Source organism: Diabrotica virgifera, chromosome 1 (genome assembly GCF_917563875.1).
Source record: "Diabrotica virgifera virgifera chromosome 1, PGI_DIABVI_V3a".
Lineage (NCBI taxonomy): Eukaryota > Metazoa > Arthropoda > Insecta > Coleoptera > Chrysomelidae > Diabrotica > Diabrotica virgifera.
Window position 1 is genome coordinate 296,276,560 of NC_065443.1, and position 26,338 is coordinate 296,302,897.

At 31.9% G+C, this 26,338-nt stretch overlaps 1 protein-coding gene across 3 annotated transcripts in view; it reads right to left on the minus strand.

Annotated features, from left to right (window-relative positions):
• LOC126885583 (ATP-binding cassette sub-family G member 4) overlaps window positions 1-26,338 on the minus strand; it is a 256,853-nt gene continuing 230,515 nt past the window's right edge. For all 3 annotated transcript variants that reach the window (XM_050652180.1, XM_050652186.1, XM_050652193.1), the window contains 5 exons: window positions 22,665-22,940; window positions 21,428-21,670; window positions 18,577-18,677; window positions 18,330-18,485; window positions 1-11,905 (listed from right to left, as the gene is read on the minus strand). In XM_050652180.1, the coding sequence (XP_050508137.1) occupies window positions 11,555-11,905; window positions 18,330-18,485; window positions 18,577-18,677; window positions 21,428-21,670; window positions 22,665-22,940 (1,127 nt within the window). In that variant the 3' untranslated portion in view covers window positions 1-11,554. The remainder of the gene's footprint in view (window positions 11,906-18,329; window positions 18,486-18,576; window positions 18,678-21,427; window positions 21,671-22,664; window positions 22,941-26,338) is intronic.

Genomic DNA, 26,338 nt, shown 5'->3' on the forward strand with positions numbered 1-26,338 from the left:
TTATGTAGTAAAAAATGGATTATTTCGTATTTACTATGTACATAAATACATACATTGGAATAAATCCATGACAAATAATATGAATACTATAAATTACAAATCTCAGCGTTGGTATACAAAAATTATTGATTTTTCTTAAAATAAAGACAGACTCAGATTTTATTTCAAGCTTATGCCGCACAACACTCATCACAAAAGATGTGATCTCACATTTTCTGTAATGTAATAATCACCTTTTCTGTACTGAAAACTGCAAATACATAGGTACTTACAGACTAAAAATTATATTTCTTTATAAACCTGAAGATTTCTCTGGGGATGGTAGACTGTTTTTCTCAGTTACTTCAAAACATACAGAGGATACCGGACCACCAATATTACGAGAAGTCATCTATGCCATCAAAAACACAAAATAGGGCAGAGCTACTGGACCAGATGATGTGCTCATGGAATTATTAAAACTAATTGATAAAGACGTTACTGATGTATCTAATGGCTGCACTCTTTAATCGGACTGCCACAATCCCCAGACAATGGTTGCAATCGATCTTTGTAGCACTTCCCAAAAAGTCAAGTGCTACAACCTGCTCAAATCACAGAACAGTAGCTTTAATGAGTAACACTTTTGAATATAATATACAGCATAATTGTTAAAACTCTTGAATATGAAATAAGTAACGCACAATCTGACTTTAGAAATGGTACAAGAGATGCTTTGTTGGGTTTGAATGTGCTGGTTCAGAGATGCATGGACAAGAGTCAGAATATAATTTACTTATGTTTTGTAAAATTTGAAAAGGCATTTGATAAGATTCAACATAAAACCTTGTGTATATACAGTGATAAGCGCGCTAATAACCGGCAAAATAACGACTAGATGGAAAACAATACATTCTGAAATAAAAAGAGATAAAACTAGTAGAGGTGGAAATTATCGATATAAACGTATAAATTAACATTACATAGTTTCCCACCTTTAGAAGTCTGTGACAGGAGTATTTTATAAAATTCTTTTGTCACAGTGACAGTTATCATGCTCCTCCAATACGTCTAAATTTGGGAAACTATGTAATGTAATGTTAATTTATACGTCTATATCGATAATTTCCACCTCTACTAGTTTCATCACTTTTTACTTCACAATGTTTTATGTTTTCCATCTTTTGAGTCATTTTGCCGGTTAACTCGCTTAACACTGTATATATTAAAAAGCCAAAATATTGACAATCTTGATATGAGAATTATATCTAATCTACACTGGAATCAAACAGCCAAAAGTAAGAGTTGATAACCAGACTCAATTATCATAATACAAACAGGAGTCCACCAGGGATGCGCGCTGTCCCCACCACTCTTCAATGTCTACAGTGAAGCGGTATTTAAATAAGCGCTCTCAGATTCTATAGAAGAATTGACTAGAAAATTTACTACATAATGGAGAAATGTTCAAAAACTTACATTTTGCAGACGGTACAGTAATATTGACGGATAACAATAATTTACAGAACGTAATGCAACGCCATAATTAATGTTATAGTGAACGCATGATTAATGTTGTCAATATGGACTGAAGATGAGTTTGAAGAAAACTAAAAGCATGATCATGACTAATAGACCAGGGCGCATCCGTAAAAATATTAGTACATTTGGGTGTTGAGAGGTGACTCATATTTTTCTGCAGACAATGCTTGGAAATAACTCATATAATATTATTTGAGTTATCCTCCCACTCAAAAAGGTCCGGAACATTGTTTAAATAATCAAAATATCAAAAAATGAAGGAAAAATTCGATTTTTTTCTGGGTTTTTTTATTATAACTTTAAAACTATTCATTTTCGGGAAAAATTGCACTGTCATAAAAGTTGCGTAATTAAATTTCCTATAATATAGGATTAGTTACAAATTTTAAAAATTGTCACCCTTGTTGCAAAATAGCAATAATTGCCAAAAAACCATAAAAAATAAGTACCTATTCGCATTTTACGTTTTTCGTTTTTCAACCATTTATGCTACACTTAGGACCTTCATATTTTATCCAGAAAAACTTTATGATATAATAAAACAACACTGTAAATTTCATTAAGATCGTTTTAATAGATTTTGCAAAATAAATTTTGCAATCCAGCTTTCGCAAAAAAAATTCATTTTTTCAAAATGTTGCAGGACTGAAAATAACGCAGACAGCAAGTTGAATTTTTTTTACATATAGAACAATACTGTGCCTTTGATTAACAATTTTCAAAATTAAAATCGGTTAACTACTACAGCGTCAGGATTTTTTTTAAATAAACATTAATATTTGGTGCTACGCACAGGATAGATTGATAAATTTAAATTTTTAGTACATTTCGATATAAATAAATGAATTTGTTTATTAGAAAATAAAAACACATACTTTCTCCTTTGAAATTACACTTTTTTTAGCAAAAGCTTTTTTTGTTCATATATTTTAACTTAGAGAATAAAAGTTTATTATTTTTAAACTTATGCAATTGTTTAAACAATATTTCACAAACAATAATCAAATTAGTTTGATTTTTGTGGAATTAAAATATTAAAATCCAACAAAATATAGAGTTAGAAAATAATATATTATATAAAGATTTAAAGAAATTTTGGTGGAAATCAACTTATGTGAATCGAACACCGCTGTCCTGTGCGTAGCACCAAAAATTAATGTTTATTTTAAAAAATTCCTGACGCCGTGGTAGTTAACCGATAATAATTTTACAAATTGAAAATGAAAGATACAGTATTCTTCTATATGCAAAAAAAATTCAACTTGCTATCTGCTTTATTTTCAGTCCTGCAACATTTTGAAATAATGATTTTTTTGCGAAACCTAGATTTCAAAATTTATTTTGCAAAATCTATTGAACCAATCTTAATCAAATTTACAGTATTGTTTTACTATGTCATAAAGTTTTTTTGGGTAAAATATGAAGGTCCTAAGTGTCATCATAAATGGTTGAAAACCGTAAATTGCGAATACTTGTTTTTTTTTATGTTTTTTTTCACAATTATTGCTAGTTTGCAATAAGGGTGACAACTTTTAAAGTTATTAACCAATCCTATATTGTAGGAAATTTAATTACGCAACTTTTATGTCATTGCAACTTTTCTTTGAAGTGAATACTTTTGAAGTTATAATCAAAAAACGAAGAAAAAAATCGAATTTTTCCTTCATTTTTTGACATTTTGATTATTTAAACAATGTTCCGGGACTTTTTGAGTGGGAGGATAACTCAAATAGTATTATACGAGTTAATTCCAAGCAATTTCTGCAAAAAAATATGAGTCACCTATCAACGTCCATCTCAAAACAAATCCGCCCTGGACTATAAATCAGCAGATGCAAACATTCAATTGATTATTGAAAATACTGTAATTGAGAGTGTGAATACCTACAAATACTTAGGAACATGGATAACATCAAATGTAACTTTGAATTTTGGTATTATAAAGATTCCTACGAATAGGAAATGAATATTAACTACCAGAAGACGAAAACTTGAGAACTTAGGACGTGTAATGAGAGGACAAAAATACTTATTACTACAACTTATTATGCAAGGCAAGATTTGAGGAAAGCGAAATATGGGAAGACGAAGAATATCCTGGTTTAAGAACTTGAGAGAATTGTTTGAATGCAGTAGACTAAAACCGTCTATACTACACATATTTTGCAAAAAACTATCCTAGAAGAGTATTTGTGGCTTAAATTAGATCATTAAGTTGTTTAAAATCTGGGTCTGTCTCTACTACGGAACGAAACATTAAAATATCATAATAGTACAAAAATAAAAATAAAATACATAATAACCGTTTGGTAAAGTTTATTTATTAAAAAAATGATTTGGTAAATTTGTTTGATTTTAATCATCTCTGATTGCTTTCAAAGTAAGTTAATAAACATACATAAATTTCATAATGCTAAAAGATATTTTTAACTGATATTTCAGTATTACATATATTGTTTTTATGCTTATATGATATGCCACAGATTGGAAAAAAATAATTTTTATGTAAATAAGGATGACTAAAACCAACCTTAAAAATCTAGATCTACTCCTGTAGATCTATATCTAGATCGGAACTACGAGTAAACGAGTGCAGAGCTAAAACGAAGAGCAATCAACCCTCATCCGATCTTCAATAAAAAAATTGGTGGAAATTAAGTTTATTAATAAAAGAAAAAGCTTTACATATTGCAAAATCTTAGAAACAATAAGTTTGTATACAGATGAATCACTTTTACGTGCAAGAATTGTAAAAAAGTTCGAAAATGTGTAACGCTTGTACCGCCAGTGCTTGCTGCCGGCTTGCCATCTCTCTGTATGCCCGCTCTCCCACCTACAACCTACCACTACCATTGATGCGGACTGAAACACTGGCAAAGGTATTAGACGGAGAGGCAGCGCTGAAAAATCTCTTTGAATTTACTAAAGCTAAATTTTTCACAGTTGATTACTGTGAGTGTGTAGAGAAACATACTGCGGTCGGTCAAGCGAAACGTAGAACAGGGGTTACTGAGAGGGTATCAAAGTTGCTTTCCTACGAAGGTAATTATTTCCATTTACTAAGGCTGAAAATCAGTACACACATTCTAAATTGAATATAAATAAAAGTTATTATAGTCGGTCAGCTGTATGACGGGACAGAGCCGGTCGGTCGGCCCCAATGAATGTACAGGGTTATTCACTATATTTTGACCCCCTTCCCAGGCAACCAACTGACGTCATATAACGTCGAGGAAACGTCAGTTTTGGTTAAATATATACACGTGTTTGAAAATTACGTCATATAGACGTCTTTTGTAGGTGATTTTAAATACGTAAGATTAATGACGTTAAAATAACGTTTAAAAAACGTTTTCATTTCAGACAGTTTAAGTCTGATGTCACAAAATTGGGAGGAGCTTGTTTGTATTACTCCAAACAATTTCGTTAAATAATTTTAATAAGAAATTTCTCATTTATTGTTTACGTGGTGTGTGTCTGTGTGATAAAATAAGACTTTTCATTTAGATATTTAGTTGAAGAAACGTGTTAATTAAGAGACTTGTATTCGTTTTTGCTCAGTGAGTTAGTTTAATGCAGTATTCTTCTTGACAAGTGTTTGAGGTTATGTTTATTTTCTGTTAATGAACTAATTATGTGTTATCGAGTTGTATCGAGTAATTTGTTAATAAATTATTTAGTAGTTTGTATGTTTTTTCAGTTTTGACACAGTAAGTAGGTATACTTATATAAATAGTGAAAATTCTATAATGCGAGGGCTGGTACAATCATGCAGAATCAATGTTAGATTGCTTCTAATGCACAAGCGATCTTAAACAAATGGTAGTATATCTTCATCGACACATGGGACGTAGACCTATAGGTTTCATGTTACCTATTTTTTATACTACCTATTTTGAAACATCTAAAAGAGGTCACTTTTTGCAAGTATTAAAGACGTGATTTTACCGAAGTATAAAAGTCGTCACCTTTTAGACGTTTTAAAATCGTCACAATTATGACGTCATATCGATGAGACAAATACACGTGATTTTCAACGTCGGTACTACGTCATAGAAACACGTCAATTGGTCATTTTTATGACGTGTTATCTACGTTATAAAAACGTCGTTTGGTTGCCTGGGTTGTAAACTGCTTTATTTACAGAATTAGAAAAATATGTAAAATAAAAAAGTTATTCGATTTTTTAATTACGATTTTTTGACATATATATCGTACTAGTGACGTCATCCATCTGAGCGTGATGACGTAACCGACTATTTTTTTAAATGAGAATAGGGGTCGTGTGCTAGCTCGTTTGAAAGGTTATTTAATTCTCTATACAGTACTATAAACATTAAGATCATTATTTATACAGGGTGTCCAAAAAAATTGTTGAATTATTAATCAAACAATTAATTTAATTAAAAATTTCTTTTGGACACCCTGTATAATTAATCATGTTAATGTTTATATTACTGAATAGGGAATTGAATAACCTTTCAAATAAGCTAGTACTCGACCCCTATTCCCATTTAAAAAAATAGTCGATTACTAGTAGTTGTATTTTACATTTTTTTCTAATTCTGTAAATAAAGCATTTACAAGGGGGTCAAAATATAGTGAATAACCCTGTACATTCACTGGGGCCGACCGACCCGCTCTGTCCCGTCATACAGCTGACCGACTATAATAACTTTTATTTACATTTAATTTAGAATGTGTGTACTGATTTTCAGCCTTAGTAAATGGATTTAATTACCTTCGTAGGAAAGCAACTTTGATACCCTCTCAGTAACCCCTGCTCTACGTTTCGCTTGACCGACCGCAGTATGTTTCTCTACACAATCACACGATTTTTCAGCGCTGCCTCGTGGACTAATACAGGTTTAGATTAAAACTCAACGTTAAAAAAACTAAATACATGATAAACAAAATTATTTACAGAATGACGGTGTAAAAGTCGTAAAAGAGATGCCGTACTGGGACAGACTAGAGAAATTCGTGCATCTCAGCAATAATATCAATGAAAGCTGGGATCCAACCGTAGAAACTTTTTAAAAAATGAGGAACGATATTGGTGTTGACTTTCGCGTTCGAATGACATATTGCTATATCTTTGAGATGTGGGTATATTGAGTACTACGAATACGCTGGTCCAACACAAAAAAACGCAAGTTTTAATTCTTTAGTCACAATTTGAAATATCTTAAAAAATATGAAATTTAGTATCTGATCATCCAGGGAAAGATCCAAAATAAACGTGGCCCTCGAAGAAGAAGAACAGAAGAACAACATGGCTAAGAAATCTAATATAATGGTATGGAACTACATACGTACTACATCATTATTTTAGAGCTGCTGCCAATAAAACCACGATGGCTAAAATATGGTAGCCAGCATTATATCCCACGATATTGGTCCTAGAACTAGAAGAAGTCATTTTACTGAGAAAACCTATATAGAGATTCTTTTTGATTATTTAAAAAAAATTTGGATTACTGGAAAAAAAATAATAGGAACATAGTCAATGATCAACATAATATATATTTATTCAGTAAAAAAATAACAAAGATACGTATTCACTATTAATTAAATATAGGTGGTACCTACTTATAATAAAAGATATACATATTTCCATCAAAATATAATTTGAGAACAATATTTCAAAAAATAATCGTATAAAATTAAAATGTTCTGCTAGTGGATAAGTTATTTATTACCCATGTATTAAAAGAGTATGGTGTGTGCAGTATATAGCTACTACCGAGAAATAGCTACTCAATATTTGGCAACAATATTTGTTGAATACATCATCAACCTTATTACAAATATGTTTTATTACCGAGTGGTTAGAGATTAGGTTTAAAATTTTGCTGTAGATTCAGAAGTTTACATATTTATAACACAAAGAAATTAATGTATGTTTAAAATATCAATTGGAATAGATACAATAATTCTTTACAATGGCGCAGCTTTTTGCATGTCGCCACACAATCACACAATTCATCACAGGGAATACAACACATTAGAAAATAAAAAGTTATAGTTTATCACAATTTATAAAGACTATGACCATTCTGCCGTTTGGGTTCTATACTGTTTAGAAAAAAACCTACAGAATAAAATATTTATCACTATTACAATTCTATAAAACCATGTTTAAGCAAGATGTTATTGTCCCAACTTGGAACATCTTGTATTCGTTAAGCCAGCCACTATAACTATATCTGTCTGTATCTGTAGAGCAGGGAAGGCGAATAAAAGTTCCACAGCCCTTAGGCCACAACTGAGCCATTGTGTATCCTTCTCAGGGGCGTAACAGAGGCCCCCGCGGCGTGAAGCTTGCGGTGGGGCCCCAATCGTGCAGGGACCCCATCTTGTCGTCTGATATTGTCGTCTGTAAAAATCTGTTATAGGTAAAGAAATGATATTACTTTTTGTGTTTAAATCTAAAAACGTAAATTTCTAAATAGGCGTATTCGGCAAGTGAATCATCTCATATCTAGAAACTTAATCCGTTCCGGTCTCACGAACTTTTATGGGTGACGACAATAAACTATAATGATTTGTACGTAACTATTGAAAGATTTGAGAATTGCAATTTGCCGAATTTTAGAACAATATTTCTAAATCTAGAAATGGGGTTTCTCTTTATTATTTACCTACGTTTAGTATTTCGATACAATTATCCAGAAGCGTAACAGAGGCCCCCGTAGCAGGAAGGGGGCTATACCAATAAAGATGAAAAATGTAAGTCGTCATAAACAATGTATGAATACACCAATAGCTCAGTAAATGACAGTTTTGGAGTGAAATTATCAGCTTCACGACGGACGTATTAGCTTGACAATTTGGATTTAGGTTCTAGTTACACTCCACTTCAAAGTTGGATTTATGCCGTAAATTGTTGGATTTATGTTGTAAAGTGGATTTATGCTTTTACTTCGGGGGGTGACACCCCTGCTTGTTAAGCTTGACACTAATTATAAGCAACTTTTGTTCTATAGAGTTTCTTTATCTACGTTAATACTTTTCAAGTCATTTGTGAGTGAAAATGTTTATTTTTCAACAAAAAGAAACAACGTTTTCAAACGGGTTTTTTGCAAATAACTCAAAAATAAGTATTTATCGAATTAAATATTTGTAGCAAAAATGTAGCTTGTAAGATACAAAAAAATGGTGTACTTATTCATGAAGTCTATCGACACAGTAAAAGCACAGTTGAAGCTCATGAAAAATTATTCTTATTCGTCTAATTCCAAATCGAATATTTCAACCTGAAATAACCAAAAAATGAAGCAATTTTCGGGAAAATCTCAAAATTTGTTTTAAATGTTTCAAAAAAAAGTTTTTGTTTTATTTTTTATAAAAGTTTCTAGTACCAAAACTATAAGAGTTACACTCAAAATAAAGTTAGTTTGGTAAAAAAAAAATCGTGAAAATCTGTCCCTATTTCGTACCTCAAATAAAATTTATCATTAGCGCTTCACCATTTACTTTAAATATTTATTGTTTATATGATCTGTAAGTTTGACCGGTTCGAAGTTCTTATTTTTGAAAAAATTTGGTTTTATAGTAAAAAAAGTTTTTATTATTTTGGAAAAATGCCTTTTTTTTTTCAAAATAACTTAAAAAGTATTAGTGATACGAAAAATCTCAAAGAGTAAAGGAATGTAGGTCTTGCTTTTATAAATATTTTGGCTTTATTTTGTTTTTCTGTAAAACAAAAATTGGTTGGCTGTTTAAAATTTGCATATACTCACGATTAATGACTCGTTCAAGCCCTTTTAACTAGAACCCTTTTAAAAATAAGCACTTTGAACCGGTGAAACTTACAGGTCATATAAAAAAGTTAAGTAATTTGTAAGGCGATAACGATTAGTTTCATTTAGGGTGCTAAATAGGGCAGATTTTCACAATTTCTTACCAAAAAAATGGGATTAATTGTATTTTGAGCGTACCTGGCTTAGTTTTGATGCTACAAACTTTTGTAAAAAAAAGCTTCTTTTAAACACTTTCTTTACTACTAAACTTTTCTTTTGCTGAGTGGATAGACTTCATTTTTGTTTAATTTTTTTATAAGCTAGATACATTTTTGCTAAAAATATTCTTTTTTTTGACAAGGTTTTCCTAGCCATTTTCACATTCCTAAGCCATTTTAAGGTTTCTTTTTATTAAAAGAAGATTCAAAAGTATGTTTTTCACAGATAAACAATAAATAACACTTATTAATCTTTGAACAAACATTTATTTAATGATCAGGGAATTAAAAACACCACTTTGGTCATAAAAATATTCAGTGAAATGACTTTTGGTACTTTGTTATTTAAAAATTGTTTAAATATGGTTTTTACACGGCTTAAAAGAATTGTAAGTGTATTAAATATTAAATTACTAAATATTCGCCATATCTTGATATAAAAAATTTCTACATAAGCTTCAAAATCCCATGTATGGTTCAGATAATGTAGCAGTGACAGAATTTATGGTTTTAAACTAGACAATATGGAGATTAAATGTCTAAAACTAAAAGTTTATTTAACACGTTAATGAATTAGGAAATCATTCCCTCACATTGTTTCCTACTTCTTTGTAAAGTACTTGTCAACTCACATTTCTGATCTCTGTTACACCATCTGCTTGATTGGCGCACCAAAATATAACGAACTGTAACAAATATGTATACCATATTCCTACATAATTATAACATATAAGATCACCAGCTCCTTTGAAATACTTGTGTTACTACCTACCCTAACAAATAATAAATTGATCTAAAATAATATAAATACATTGATTTCGTATAAAACTGTGACATTTTTGGTTTACATGAAACTAGATGGGCAAAAATCTCGACATATCACTGGAATTACTATCTTACACTCTTATCCCAGGAAATTTCAAGAAGAATAAGTATACTCTATCTTTTGAGTCATCGTTACAGACGTTGGAAATTATCCATAATCCAACATCAGCGAAAACAAGTTTAAAAAGCCCAACAAAAGGTTTGTTTTGACATAATTGTCCAATATGCTGACAAACAATTGTCTAATATACTGACAAACCAAATTGCACTGACAAAAGCAATAAATGTGTTACTTAAAATATGAAGATTGTTACGTTCTACACTCTGTAGACAAATATTTTGGAATTAAACATAGATTTTTACGATTTTTTATACTATTTCTAAAACTCTACATCAAAGGTTCCAAAATTAAAATAATGTATTACAGTGGGAAACAGTAACCCCATCTACAATTCTAACTATATTAGCTATAGTCAATCTGTAATCATAAGTTAATCTGTTTCTAGAGATCAGATAAATATCACATTAGGCTACTAATAACTTCAACTTTTTTACAAATGTGTTTTTACCTCATCAAAATTCTTACTAATTCTTTTGAGCTTAGCACCAGCTAGACAGTCTTTAATCGATAGATGTAGCTGACCCACTAGTATTCCTTACAGTATTTCCACTAAATTATCACTTTGTATATAATTTTAAATTATATACTGCTTATTTTGTAATAAACACAACAATATATGTCTCAAAAAACAGAGTATACCCACTTGATGCAATACAACAATTTAAACAGCTAAATATTGCCCTTAATTGCTAATGATGTGTTGTCGAAAAGGTACGAATTATTGAAGAAAACATTTAGGAATACAAAATTGTAATATTAAAAATGCAGTTATAAACTTTATTTCCATTGCTATGGTACGGAATACTGTTCCAGTACATACAGAAATAAACAAGACTTAATTGGTCAGTACAATATATAGTTACTTTATTGCCCTAGAATATTTAAACTTTCGAAACAAGTTTTTACGTTATTATAGATCTAGAATATGTCTAGTTTCATTCAATAACTTTTCTTTATCGCTACAACAGCCCTGTTGGTTGTATATCGTTCTGAGGCGGTAATTTAGGTTATGTGAGGTTAACTCTGCAATAATTTCAACAGAGGCAATAAAGTATCTATTTGACAAGTGCCTAGTAACCTCAAAGTCCCATCCTATTACATAAATTCTCTATAAAAAGAAAATTTTACCGATTTTGCATCAATTTAATGCGAAGCATAAAGTACGCTATCACCCTAAGAAAGATGAACAGTCCTCCCAGCACCCCGACGTCGATGAAATAGCTGACCATGTCGTCTTTCATGGACATCTGCTCCAAGAACTTCTTGGGGTACTTAAAGTGGCAGTACTCGATGTTGCACGTCAGCTTCGGTCTATCCAAGCCGTAGATGGCGATCATACACGCTTCGAAGCCGTATTTCAGGTAACTCAGGTATGGCAGCCATCTCAGGTAGAAGGGAATGTCGTTCAGGTTTGTGAAGAAGCCTGAGAAGAGCACCATGGGAATGGTGGAGATTGGTCCGAGGAATACACCTCCCTAAAAGAACGCAATAGTTGATTAAAACAGGCAGGAATTTAAATCGCCTACTTCCATTTGAACGTGTTTTCTCTACGTAAAGAGTGAAACGGATAGTGTTTTTAAGGGTGAACTGTAGAAATATTGTCGAAATAACAGGTTACTCCTATCGTTCAATAGCTTTTAGTAATATTTTCAGTAATTCCCTATCAGAGACAAGATTCATTAACCCTTTCACTTCTAATGAAATATGCCTAACCTGGCTGGGTGCTAACTCGATTTTTCGCTGCGTTTACATTGTAGTGTTTTGGTCGAGATCAGTGGCGTACTGAACATGGTTCCGCGGAACCATGGCCAGGACCCCTGCGGGGCCCGCTCTAATGCGCTTTTTGCTTTTTTTTTTTCTAATTTGATGGGGACATTTTGAACTAGACGAGTACACACTAGAAAATTTAACTGCTAAATAAATTTTTATTTTTGTGTAAGTACCGTAAAACCACTTTGTCTGCAACCGTGAGGAGAAGAGATAGCAGACATTCGTTTATGCGCTGCAAGTGACGTTGAGGGTTTTTGTTAACTCTGTTTACTTATACTTATACCTAAATAAAAACGAAGAATGCCTATTTATCAAAAAATTTTAAAACAAAATTTATTAAGAAACACAGGAAATGCTTTTGTAAGGTTCTGTACTCATTTTACCTGCTTAAACCGAAGCCCTGGTTTCAACACTTTAAAGAATAATCGCCTGTGTCTACTAACCCAAACACTTATATTTATATCAGCATGATCCATGAATAAGTTGTAAACTACAAAGTTGTAAAAATTCGGAAATTGAGATATTTAATTGAAGTTTTATACTTCTTCTCTTCTTCTTCTTCGCGCGACTAGGATTACTCCTGTTTGTCTGCCTCTTACTCCGTTTCAGTTGTTGTTGACTGTACATTGTCTTTCCACCTTTTCGGCGGCCTTCCAACGGGTCTTCTGCTATACGGCTTGTTGTTTTTACAAATGTTCGCTAATCTATCTGGCTCCATTCGGTTTACATGTTCGTTCCAGTTTTTCTTTCTTGTTTTTATCCACCTGTTAATATTTTGAATTTTGCAACGTTCTTTTTTACTTCTGTTGCTTTGTCTGTCTCTTAATGATATGCCCGCTATTGATCTTAATACTTTCATTTCGATATTGTTGATTTGTTGTTTTGTCTTTCTTGTATCGGTCCTTGTCTCCGCTGTATATGTTAGGATAGGTCTTACTGTTGTCTTGTATACTTTTATTTTGCTTTCCGTGGTCAGATATTTGTTTCTCCATATGGTTTCTCGGAGGCAACCACTTACTCTTGCCGCTTTTGTTGCTTGTGTGGTGGTCTCTGTTCTTATATTCCTGTCACTAGTGATCTCTACTCCTAGGTAATTGAATTTCATTACTTGTTCTACAATTTTGCCGTCTATTTCTAACTTGCATCTACGCGGCTCTTTACTTATCACTATACATTTAGTTTTTTCTACAGATATTCTCATATTAAATTTATTTGCTGTGAGATTGAAAGTGTGGAGCTGCCTTTGTAGGTCATCCTCGTTATCAGCAATTAGTACTGCATCATCGGCATAGCACAGTATCGTGATTTTATGCGCTCCCATGTGGTATCCATGTCGTTTTCTGACTTCGTGAATTATTTGATTCATCACCATATTGAATAACAATGGGCTCTGCGAGTCTTCTTGGCGGATTCCTCCTTTTAGTTCTATGCGTTCTGTTTCTCCTGTTGACATTATAACTCTGGTCTTGTTGTTCTTGTTAATTTCCTTAATTAGCCTTATTATCTGGTGGTCTATTTGTTCAGCTTGTAATAAATTTAAGATATCATTTCGCCTCACCCTGTCAAAAGCACTTTTTAAATCTACAAAGCACATGTATGCTGGTTTTCCATATTCAATAGACTTTTCTACTATTTGCCTGATAATAAAAATTGCATCTATTGTGCTGCGGTTCTTCCGGAAGCCTTGCTGTTCATCTGCCATATTCGCTTTTTCCTCGATTTTATCTTTTATGACTGCCGTCAACAATTTTAATGTGGTGTTTATCAGACTAATGCCTCTATAATTTTCAGGATTTTTCGAGTCTCCCTTTTTGAGTATCGGTAGCAGGAGACTTTCCTTCCATTCCGCTGGTACTACTTCGATATTTATTATATCGACAAATAATTTTAGGAGCCATTTGAGTAGTGTTCTTCCTCCATATTTTAGCAGTTCATTATTTATCTTATCAGGACCAGGTGCTTTTCTATTTTTTAATTTTTTTATTCTTTCTTGTAGCTCTTCTTCTAATATTAGTACTCTATCGTGGGTTTCATTAATGTTTATTTCTCTGTTCTCTTCTTCTCCTTCTCCATATAATTTCGCGAAATGCTCAGTCCATTGTGTCTCCGTAATGTTATCTATCCGTATAAATTCATTCATTTCTGTTTTTTGTTTCCTTATCATCTTCCACACCTAGTTTTATACGGAGTGTTATAAAAATAATCCCAAGACAATAAACTCAACGCTGGATGCTCCTTTTGTTCGTGATGAATTACGAACTCTGATTAATTACTTCATCATCGTGAGTAAAACCCATTATTATATGCTCGTTGAATAATATACGAATGTACCGGGTGTCCCAATAAGAATGGCTCTCGGCCACATCTCAGGAACCGTTTATAGTACAGCTTTGGGAAAAAAAATTTTATAACAAAAGTTACCACGAGAAAAGCCTGGAAATTATTTTCATATTTGTAAGTCCACCGCTAGAGGGCGTAATTGAATGTCAAAAATTTTAAAATCAAAATTTTACAAAATTTACAAAATAAAAGGTCACTGAAAATCCAATCATCGTATTCTTCGCAAAATTCTGAGAATATTTGATTTCACAAGTGTAACTCTACCTTTGCAAATAAGAGGTGGGGGTGAGTGGGAACCTTGTTATGAAAAATGACTGTAAGTCCGGTTCTGCTTAATCGATTTTTGAAAACTTGGTCTCGTTGAAAACAGATCTTTTTCGTTAATGTAAGAGTTATAATTACGAAACAGCCTAATAAGTAATAGGCCAGCTAGGGGGCTCTATTTTATGTTTTTCAGAAATCTAGTTTTCTTTGGAAAATATTAAATACAAGTATGCACTTTTAACCCTGTATTACAAAATTAGACCAAATTATCAACAGAATATCGAAAACCGTATGTCGATACCTTTTGTCTATCTTAAGAAACGTGTTAATTTTTAAACATAACTGATGATGTCTCCTGTAAACGAAGTTACGGAAATCAAAGTGGAAACAAGTAGTGTGCTGTGAAAAAAAAATTAAAGGGTGACACTTGCGGAATGCCGACAGAAGTTAATACTTATTATAGATTCGATTATATTTGTTTGATTCAATTAGATTCCATTCGATTAGATTTAATTTTATTTAATATATATATTATATCTATAATTTAATATAAATATATAATATATACCCAATTTAATACATAATATTATATACTAGTGATTTTACCCGTTAAAATTAGAATAAGATATAAAGATACATAAAGCTTTAAATTATTATTTTTCTTAATAATGTAACCGATATTTTTTAATTTAAAAATTTAATTACTGATGAAGTATAGTAAATACTTCGTGTAAACTTTAATCGTAAATAATGCATGGAAGAGTTTATTTATTTTTAGATACTCTCATTAAAGGGGAGGCCGTTATACAAAAGTGACTTTTTTAAATTTGTTGATTACATTATTCCTTTCAACCTACTTATCCTCAAATTGTATTTTTAAACATCCTATTCATTTTATATAATAACAATTAAATTCACTATCAAATTTGAAGTAAAACTTCCTTTGAAAGTTTGCTAATTCTAAAATTAATGGGTAAAATCACTAGTACAGTTTGTCAAACGTAACAAAAAGTTTAAAAATTTCGGCGATTGTAAGATTTTCAAACTCTTTCCTACGTTTGACAAACCATATATATTATGTATTAAATTGGGTATATTTTAAATACATTAAATTATAAGCATAATGATAATAAATAAAATTAAATCCAATTAAATGGAATCGAATTGAATCGAACCGAATATAATTGAATCTATGAGAAATATTCACTTCTGTCGGCACTCCGCAAGTGTCCCGCTCTAATTTGTTTCCATAGCACACTACCTGGTTTCACTTTGATTTCCTTAACTTCGTTTACCGGTGACATTATCAGTTTGTTTACAATTTATACGTTTCTTAAGATATCTCGAGATAGAAAAAAGGTATCGACATGCGGTTTTCAATATTCTGTTGATATTTTGGTCTAATTTTGTAACACATGGTTAAAAGTGCATACTTGTATTTAATATTTTCCAAAGAAAACTAGATTTTCGAAAAACCTAAAATAGCGCCCCCTAGCTGGCATATTACTTACTAGGCTGTTTCGTAATTATAACTCTTACATTAACGAAAAAGATCTGTTTTCAACGAGACCAAGTTTGCAAAAATCGATTAAGCAGAACCGGACTTACAGCCATTTTTCATAACAAGGTTCCCACTCACCCCCACCTCTTATTTGCAACGGTAGAGTTACACTTGTTAAATCAAGTATTCGCAGAATTTTGCGAAGAATACGATGATCGGATTTTCAGTGCCCTTTCATTATGTAAATTTTGTAAAATTTTGATTTTTAAATTTTTTATATTCAATTACGCCCTCTAGCGGTGGACTTACAAATATGAAAATAATTTCCAGGCTTTTCACGAGGGAACTTTTGTTATAAAATTTTTTTTTCCCAAAGCTGTACTATTAACGGTTCCTGAGATATGGCCGAGAGCCATTCTTATTGGGACACCCGGTACTATTATTACATTTAATAGATTTATTATAATTTAAATTGAAAATTAAGAGTTTTGTAATAACAAAATCGTAGAGTCCGACACCCGCAAGATGTCACCCTAGCGCGGTAGTTTTGTTATTACAGGACTCTTAATTTTCAATTTAAAGTACTTATATTTAATTAATAAAGATTGTCGATCTCTTGTCCGACAACGTAAATATGTTAATGACGCGGGAGGCGGAAACGCGTCTAACCTGCACTCTAAAATTTTTTAGAAAGTGGTAGACTCGCTCAAACGAAGCAGTTAAGACCATTTTTAAGACTTTTGTAATCATCTTCCAAAAAGGACGATGCAATGTGGACTATAGACTATAGATGTGTATATGCAATTAGATATTCAACTTATTTATAAATGCATACATACGTATATTATGCAATTCGAGAATCTATTTTGTTGATATAAATTGCATTCCCATCTCCAATTTTTAAAAACTGTTTTAGTTTTCCGATATTTTAAGGTTTTTAATTATGACTGGAATTTTAGATGTAGAAAATTTTTGAGTTTCATTGTAAAGTGATCAGTCATGTCAGTATGTATAAAAAACAGTAGGCTTAATATTAATTTGCTGTTTTAAATTAGCTGGAGCTTTTGATATACAATGTGTGTTTTTATTGGGCGGGGGCCCGCATTCCAACTGGAACCAGGCCCGCGGATCTATCGGTATGCTACTGGTCGAGATGGCCCTGGAATTGCTTCATCCATAATCTGAATCTAAACTAACGTTATAAACACACTTTAATCTACGTACTCTGTACTACGTACTAGAAAACTCGTTTCAGTCAAAGTCAAACAAATACTAACCTCTAAAAGAATATTTTGTATACCTGCACATAACGCCTGAAGCCGTCATGCGCATCTGACTGATAAATATAAAGGAGAAAATCGGAGAAGACCAGGCAGGGTTCATAGCGGAAAACGCGTGCTTAGATCACATCCACATCTACACGGTAGAACAAATAATAGAAAAAAGAATGGCCAAAAATAGATCCGTCCATCTGGTTTTTGCAGATCTTAAGAAGACCTATGACTCGATACCTATAACCAAGCTATGGGAAGCAATGGAAGACATCGAAGTTCCACGAATATTAATAAAAGCAGTAACAGCACTTTACAAGAATAACATAATGACACATTGCCTCCGTGGCGAAGCGTTTAAGCCGAATGAACCCCAATATACCAACCGCGCTGATAGCTGGTTCGAATCCCAATAAAAACTTTTATTTTTTTTTATACATTTTATGATTGTAAGTATAGTTATTATATAATTTTATTTTCAGAAAATACGTATTTAGTTAAAAAATTTTCCGACAATTAATGTTCAGAAATCATTTGTGGCATTTTTAATGTGTTTGTGTGTGTTTTATTCTTTTATTATTTAAATTTTTGGCACTGTTTTAATAAAAATGTTTGAGAAGTAGTAAGTATAAATTAGTTTAATATTTAAATAAAATATAAATAAAAAGTATATTAATTTCGTTTAAATCATATAATAGAAATATAACTTCTTACGTGCGTACAAAGTACACACACATTCTTGTTTAAACTTACCTCAATATTAAACGCAGCACCTATGAGCAATCCGAAGCTTTGAGATACAAGGGCAGTTAACACTGTAACTAACAATATCATCCCAAATCTAGTGACATCTAACGGTTGGGATGTTATAAAGTAAACACCTATTATATAGCACAACGTCATAACCACCTAAAACACATGAAAAATTACAGTCAAATAAAAACATGTACGGAAAATAAATATTAGAAAAAAATCAAATTACAATACATGATTCCCTTACCTGAAACGGTATGTCCGCCAATGTTTTAGCCATATAGTACGCTTTGAGCGAGTACCAATAGTTCAGGTGCTCCCTTACGGTAACTGACATTTCCAAAGGAACTAAAAAAAAGTTTTGCTATTAAATAATTTGCCAAATAAACCCCGAAACATCTCAGAAATTTGTATTAAATCCTGAACAAATGACGCTAGGCGTTATAATCGCGTTTTAACAAATTAATTTCAAAAATAAAACGGGATAATACCCGAAGGTTGGCTGTATACCATCTAGTTAAATAAAATTAACATGAAGTAAAACTCCCTAGTGTAGTTGGTATATTTAATAAAAATTCTAAAAAATTTTAAAAATCCAAACGGATTACGTTCAAAACCTTTTCGGATCTTCATCAGTCCATCATCAGTGAACCTGTAATCTCACTTAATAAAATTGAAAAAGGGTCAAATTTTGAATGTTAAAAAATTGAAAAGTGTGGTTACGATTACTTACTCTCTGTCCTTGCTAAATAGCCACAATGCCAAACACTGGTCAAGATGTATGTTCTAACTACATGGTGAAATTTGTAAAATAATTTGGCTTACATTGGATGCCAACGGATTATTACTAGGTACATGATGCTCTACTCCATTAATTAAGAGATTTTTTATGAATAGGTCTACATTGAACTACGTTTAGTCTGTCAATGATTTAGAAGGAAGTAGAAATACTTCAAATGTCAGTGACGTTGACATCCAGGAAAGGGCAATTTTTAAGGTATTAACCAAGGTCACGATCCAATGTGGTTACGGAAATTTAAGTTTAAGTCTGTGTTGGAATTTTAATTTTTAATATTAGAATTTAAATTTACTTTTTTAAATATTACAACCATTACTATAAAATTGACTATAAAATTAACTTATAGTCAATAATATATTATATAGTCAATTATATAAATAGTCAATTTTATAGTAATGGTTGTAATATTTGAAAAAGTAAATTTAAATTCTAATATTAAAAATTAAAATTCCAACACAGACTTAAACTTAAATTTCCGTAACCACATTGGATCGTGACCTTGGTTAATACCTTAAAAATTGCCCTTTCCCGGATGTCAATGTCACTGACATTTGAAGTATTTCTACTTCCTTCTAAATCATTGACAGACTAAAAGTAGTTCAATGTAGACCTATTCATAAAAAATCTCTTAATTAATGGAGTAGAGCATCATGTACCTAGTAATAATACGTTGGCATCCAATGTAATCCAAATTATTTTACAAATTTCACCGTGTAGTTAGAACATACATATTGACCAGTGTTTGGCATTGTGGCTATTTAGCAAGGACAGAGAGTAAGTAATCGTAACCACACTTTTCAATTTTTTTTAACATTCAAAATTTCACCCTTTTTCAATTTTATTAAGTGAGATTACAGGTTCACTGATGATGGACTGATAAGTCCGAAAACGTTTTGAACGTAATCCGTTTGGATTTTTAAATTTCTTTAGAATTTTTATTAAATATACCAACTACACTAGGGAGTTTTACTTCATGTTAATTTTATTTAAATTAATTTGTTACGGGTTTATTTCATAGTTGTAGCAACGGTTGTAGTAATAAACAAGCTAAAAATGCGAGCATTATCATAACGAAAACTTTGTTTATTTACGTATTTTAATTCATAATATAGAAAATTGCTATTATGTGAACTATAAAGGTAGGTACTTTACTCTTGATCGAAATTCATATTTTTTATATACCTCGTATAAAATTAATAAAATTTGATTTATGATGGTTGGCAAAATTTGTGAAAATTGGCAAAAAAACAAAAAATTACCTACTAAAATCACTAGCCAGTTGTGTCTGAGTTTAGCGAACCGACTATAATAACAATTTTCATTTCATAACAAATGGAACAGTCCATTTATCATTAGGTACTCCCATTAAAGGGGAGGCCGTATACTCGTATAAACCTTTTTAAAGTTGTTAATAAATTATTGCTTTCAAAATATACTCAAATTGTATTTTTGAACATCTTATTATTTATTTTATATAATAATTAAATTCACTATCAAATGTCATTGATATTTTATTAATACTTAATTTAAAATTTAGTTTGACATTCACGAAGTGTCAAACTCAAATGTAAATAACCTATGCTTTACTTAACATATTCAGATTAAAAAACTAGCCTACTTACTAGCAACGATTTTAGCTGACGTTTAGTGTGTCGGCAGAAAATAAAAGGATTGTGACGTCACATTTTAGACTTATCGTCGATTATCTCGAAGACGGTTAGAGATATCGAAATGCCGTTTTCATATTTGGATTCAGAAGACAAAACTACATAGGACCCCATCGATAAATCTGCTCTAAGTATTGCAGGAGCGACAACGCACTAACGCACAGACTTTGCGAATTTATAAACGAAAAGTTTTCGTTGAAAATATTAGTAGAACTGGGGAAAATAAGTAATAACATTTAAATAACTTACATGTTAAAATTGTGTTCATCATAGCTGTGTACATCATAAACATGACGCAGAAGAACTTTACTTAACATATTCAGATTAAAAAACTAGCCTACTTACTAGCAACGATTTTATCTGACGTTTAGTGTGTCGGCAGAAAATAAAAGGATTGTGACGTCACATTTTAGACTTTGAGGTCGATTATCTCGAAGACGGTTAGAGATATCGAAATGCCGTTTTCATATTTGGATTCAGAAGACAAAACTACATAAGACCCCATCGATAAATCTGCTCTAAGTATTGCAGGAGCGACAACGCACAGACTTTGCGAATTTATAAACGAAAAGTTTTCGTTGAAAAAATTAGTAGAACTGGGGAAAATAAGTAATAACAAATAAATAACTTACATGTTAAAATTGTGGGCATCATAGCTGTGTACATCATAAACATGACGCAGAAGAAGAGGCACCCTGCGTTACTGGTAACTTTGGCAGCATCTTGTCCTATATCATAGTAAATTAGGCCTATAAGACATCCTATCACAAAGTGGGACACCAGTCTCATCCTAGTTAGCGTTTTGTCCATTAGAATCATGTACATACTTCTTTTGAGCAATATTGTGAACTGTTGGAGACCTGTCGTTGAAAAACCTGCAACAGTATAAGTATTTTTAAGTCACGTTACTTTTAAAGAATATATAGATCAAAAATGGTAGTTCAAATAAGAGCTTTAGTAGGATTTTGTCATACTAAACTGTGTACTTACCCAACTTTTCCCTTTTTTGATGGCTAAAACACCTTTTTCCTTGTTTAACTCCGCGGAATAAGGTGTTTTAACCAGTGAAGTCAAACAAGGATAATGTGTACCTACTGTCTCTGACACTAATTCTAATAATAACGGATTGGATCATGAAGAAAGTAAGAGATAAAAACAGGTAGGTATTAGGTGGAACTTGCATAACCAGTTGGAGAACTTGGACTTCGTCCATAACTTTAGCTGAGCTGTGTTTGATTTTGAAAATGAATAAGGTGTTTTCTCTATATCTCTCTACATTGTAGCTTAGCAATACTAGATTATAGTTACGATTTCGAACTTAGTGAAAAAATGTATAGGGATTTACATAAAATTGGCTACTAAATTAAGCAGGTTTTGAAAAACTTGAATTTTATTTCGTTTTAAGGGGTTTTTAGAACAAGCAAAACTTTTTATCAAGAATAACATTTTTCGCTAAAATTGAAAATAAAAAATTTTTCCCTCTTGGGCACCCCATCCGTGGACACACGGTATAATCAGACAGACAGACAGTCGTCGAACACTAAACACACGAAAGAAGAAGAAGAAAACCCGATAATAGCTGGAGAGGAACTGCAACAAAAGATCATGAACGAATTGGCCTGAGATGGGAAGAGATCAAACGCAGAGCAAGAAATAAAGAGGAATGGAAAAGACCACAGAGAAGAGTAGAAAAGAATAGAAAAGACAAAGAGAAGGAGAAAGAAATAGGGAGACAGATAGATAGAGATAGAGAGAGAGAAAACATCTTATTCATTTTCAAAATCAAACACAGCTTAGCTATAAGTATGACGAAGTAAGATAATAAAATAATACAATAATTCATAAAAATAAATGTTACAAAATTCTTACCATTCTTTTCCGTTGGCGACAAATTCTCCGAAGAATCTAAAAGTGACGTTGTGCAAGTGACTGGCGTTGTGGGGGTGGTAGGCTTCACAGAACCATTTGGCACGGATATTACATCTCCCGAGGAGTTCTTCCCGTTGGCTTCTTTAGCAATATCATTGGAAACTATCTTACTACTTCTATGATCTGGCGTGGCGAATTTGGTGCAACGACCAGCGTTTACTGCCACCACCAGTTTCTGAACGTAGTCTCCATGCTCTCCACATGCTACCTCCATAACTAAAATAAAAGAATATAGGTACATTATTATATTATTCAAGAAATGAATGGAAGAAATGAAAAACAGTAAGTCCCCAGAGGCGATAAAATAGTGACAGATGCCTTGAAAGTGGCTGGAAAAAGATTATGGCCGGTACTTACCAAACTATTCACTAGATGTCTGCAGGAAGCAATAACATCAACTCAGTGGCATAACGCAGAAATTGTCATACTTCATAAAAAAGGTGATGCTACCGACCTCAGAAATTACAGGCCCATAAGTCTACTTTCCCATATTATTTATAAACTATTTAAAAAAATAACTACGAAACGACTAGAAAGTAAATTGGAATTTTATCAGCCCATACAACAGGAGGGTTTTAGAAAAGACTATGGAACAAACGATCACCTACTGGCAATAAAAATCTTATAGAAAAATGCACTGAGTATAGTAAAGCTCTAGCTTTAATATTTGTGGACTATGAAAAGGCCTTTGACACCATAAATCAACAAAAAATGAGATAAAAAGCCTTGATAGAATGCCGTATTGATTATCGGTATATAAATATTGTTAAACACATATACCAAAACGCAACAGCCAGTGTTAGAGTGGGTGATCGTCAAAGCCAGAAATTCCCGATACAACGTGGAGTACGTCAGGGGCTAAATTATGGAATAAATTCATTTTTTTCTAAAATGGACGACTTTTGAGATAAATCCCGAAACAGGTCGATTTTTATTTTTCAATTATAATTTTTTGACATATATGATATTAGTGACGTCATCCATCTGGGCGTGATGACGTTATCAATGATTTTTTTAAATAGGAATAGGGGTCATGTGGTAGCTCATTTGAAAGGTTATTCAATTCTCTATTCAGTAATATAAACATTAACATCGTCATTCATGCAGGGTGACCAAAAAAATAATTTTTGAATTAAATTAATTGACGCAAAAGAAGAATAGATGTAAACACAAAATACATTTTACTGCTCTCAGACAATAGAAAAACAATGTTTCTTTGCACAATTAACGTTGCTTTTCGTTTAAATTAATTTTTTAAAGTGCCAAAGAGACAGGTGGGAGGCTGTTTGACATTTAATTTAAGCGAAAATCAATGTTATTTGTGAAATAAATATTATTTTTCTAAAAAAATCAATGGGAAAACCCAATAGTTGGCTGTATACCATAGTTTAAAAAACTCATACAGAAGTAAAAACTTCAACTTGTATGCTGAGAAGTAAAAACTTCAACTCAGTTGGTCTGTGCCCATTGAACTGGCAAGTACCTAGCATTTTCGAGCAGGGAACCATGTTGCCCTTTGAGCATGTTTTCTATTATATCTAACAATATCGACTTGTAGCCACCATGTTCTATTAAAATAAGATATTTAATCCATATATTATGGGGTTACCACTTTAAATAGTGTGCTAGTTTCAAACTACTCAGCAGAATGCACTGAAGATGTTTTGAATTAGAACGAAAACGTTTTGCAATCCATTTGGATGACTTTTTAGATAGTTTTTTAATAAACGATATTATACCAGAATACAAGTTGAAGTTTTTACTTATGTATGAGTTTATTATTTTTCTATTTTCTGACAGCAGTAAAATGTATTTAGAGTTTAATAAATTATATACATTCTTCTTTTTACGTCAATTAATTTAATTAAAAAATAATTTTTTTGACCACTCTGTATAAGTAATGATGTTAATGTTCATATTACTGAATAGAGAATTGAACAACCTTTCAAATGAGCTACCACACGACCCCTATTCTTATTTAAAAAATCATCGATAACTTTATCACGCCCAGATGGATGACGTCACTGATATCATATATATGTCAAAAAATTATAATTTAAAAATAAAAATCAACCTGTTTCAGGATTTATCTCAAAAATTGTCCATTTTAGAGAAAATTTTTTGCTCAATTAGAAATCCAATGAAATCAATTAATTTGTGGTCATCTGATTGAATACAACCAATAAAATCAACATTATACTGAAAACAGATCCCATGGGCTGTTTTTACTCAATCATGTAGCTATGGATACCTACATTTCGTTTCATTTCGATTTTGACATTTCAAATATTCAATATTTCAAAATGTCACGATTTGGTTGTAATACTGATGAGAATATTAATGAAATTATCGAATCAAATATACCAAAGAATACTGTTTACAGTAAAAAATTTGTATGGAAAGCGTTTATGGACTTTTGCAATGACAGAAAATATGAATTAGATGGAAATCGGACGGTGGAAGAATTGGCGTCGATTTTAAAGGATTGGGCTGTGAACATGAGAAGAAAAGATGGTACAGAGTTTAAAGAAGCTACTGTATATAAATTATCAATCTTCATTAAATTTTTCTAATTGTTCCTTTGTTAATTGCACATTTAAATAAACTGTTTCTGCTCTGTATTTTTTTTTTCATAACCAGCAAAAAATTTTCTATCCGAATTACCCTCGAACATTGATAAATGCTCAAAAATTTTTTAACAACTTTCTCAAGCTTGTTGCTTACAGGCAACAGACCTCCGCCTACGGCGTCGGTCTGTTTCCAAGCAACAAGCTTTCGAAATCTGTTATAAAATTTTTTCGAACAATTATCAATGTCCTTGGGTTATTACTAATGAAAATGAATTTATTTCATAATTTAGCCCCTCTCTGTATATGTAAAAGGGCAAAACTGACCGACAAAGGCATAAACATAAACGGAGAAAAGCTTAGCCATTTGAGGTTTGCAGATGATATTGGGTGCGTTCGGACGACCACAGCGGCTGGACAGCTGAGCCAGCAGTAGCTGTCAGACGTCACCGCTGGAAGCCAGCCGCTGAGAGATTTACTAAGCTTTCCCTATCACGGCTGGATACAACTACTCAGCCGATTTCTGCTGACCGCCAGACGCTATGGTCGTCCGAACGCACCCATTGTAATAATAGCTGATAGGATAGATGAGGCCAAATAACTTTTAAATCAGCTCTACTACTTTTCTTCGCTAGAACGAAGACTGAAAATAAATATATCTAAAACCCAGATGATGACAAATCTTGTAGTCAGCGAATATATACAGTATTAATTATTAATTATTATTAATTATTAATCTCAATTACAAATCAAATCATAACATCAACGTTAAAAAGGGAATCATTAAATCCTTATATGATAGAGCCAAAATTACTTGTTCTAACGAAAATTCATTTTTAGAAGAAAAACAATTGTTAACATCTGTTTTATTAAAAAATGATTATCCCATATCGTTTATAAATAAGGAATTGTCAAGATTGGATCGAATGGAACAGAACAACTTAGAACGGGATCCTACAACATTCACAAGAAATAATACGAGGAAAATATCAATACCATATATAAAAGGACTATCCGAGAAACTTAAAACAATAGGAAATAAATTCA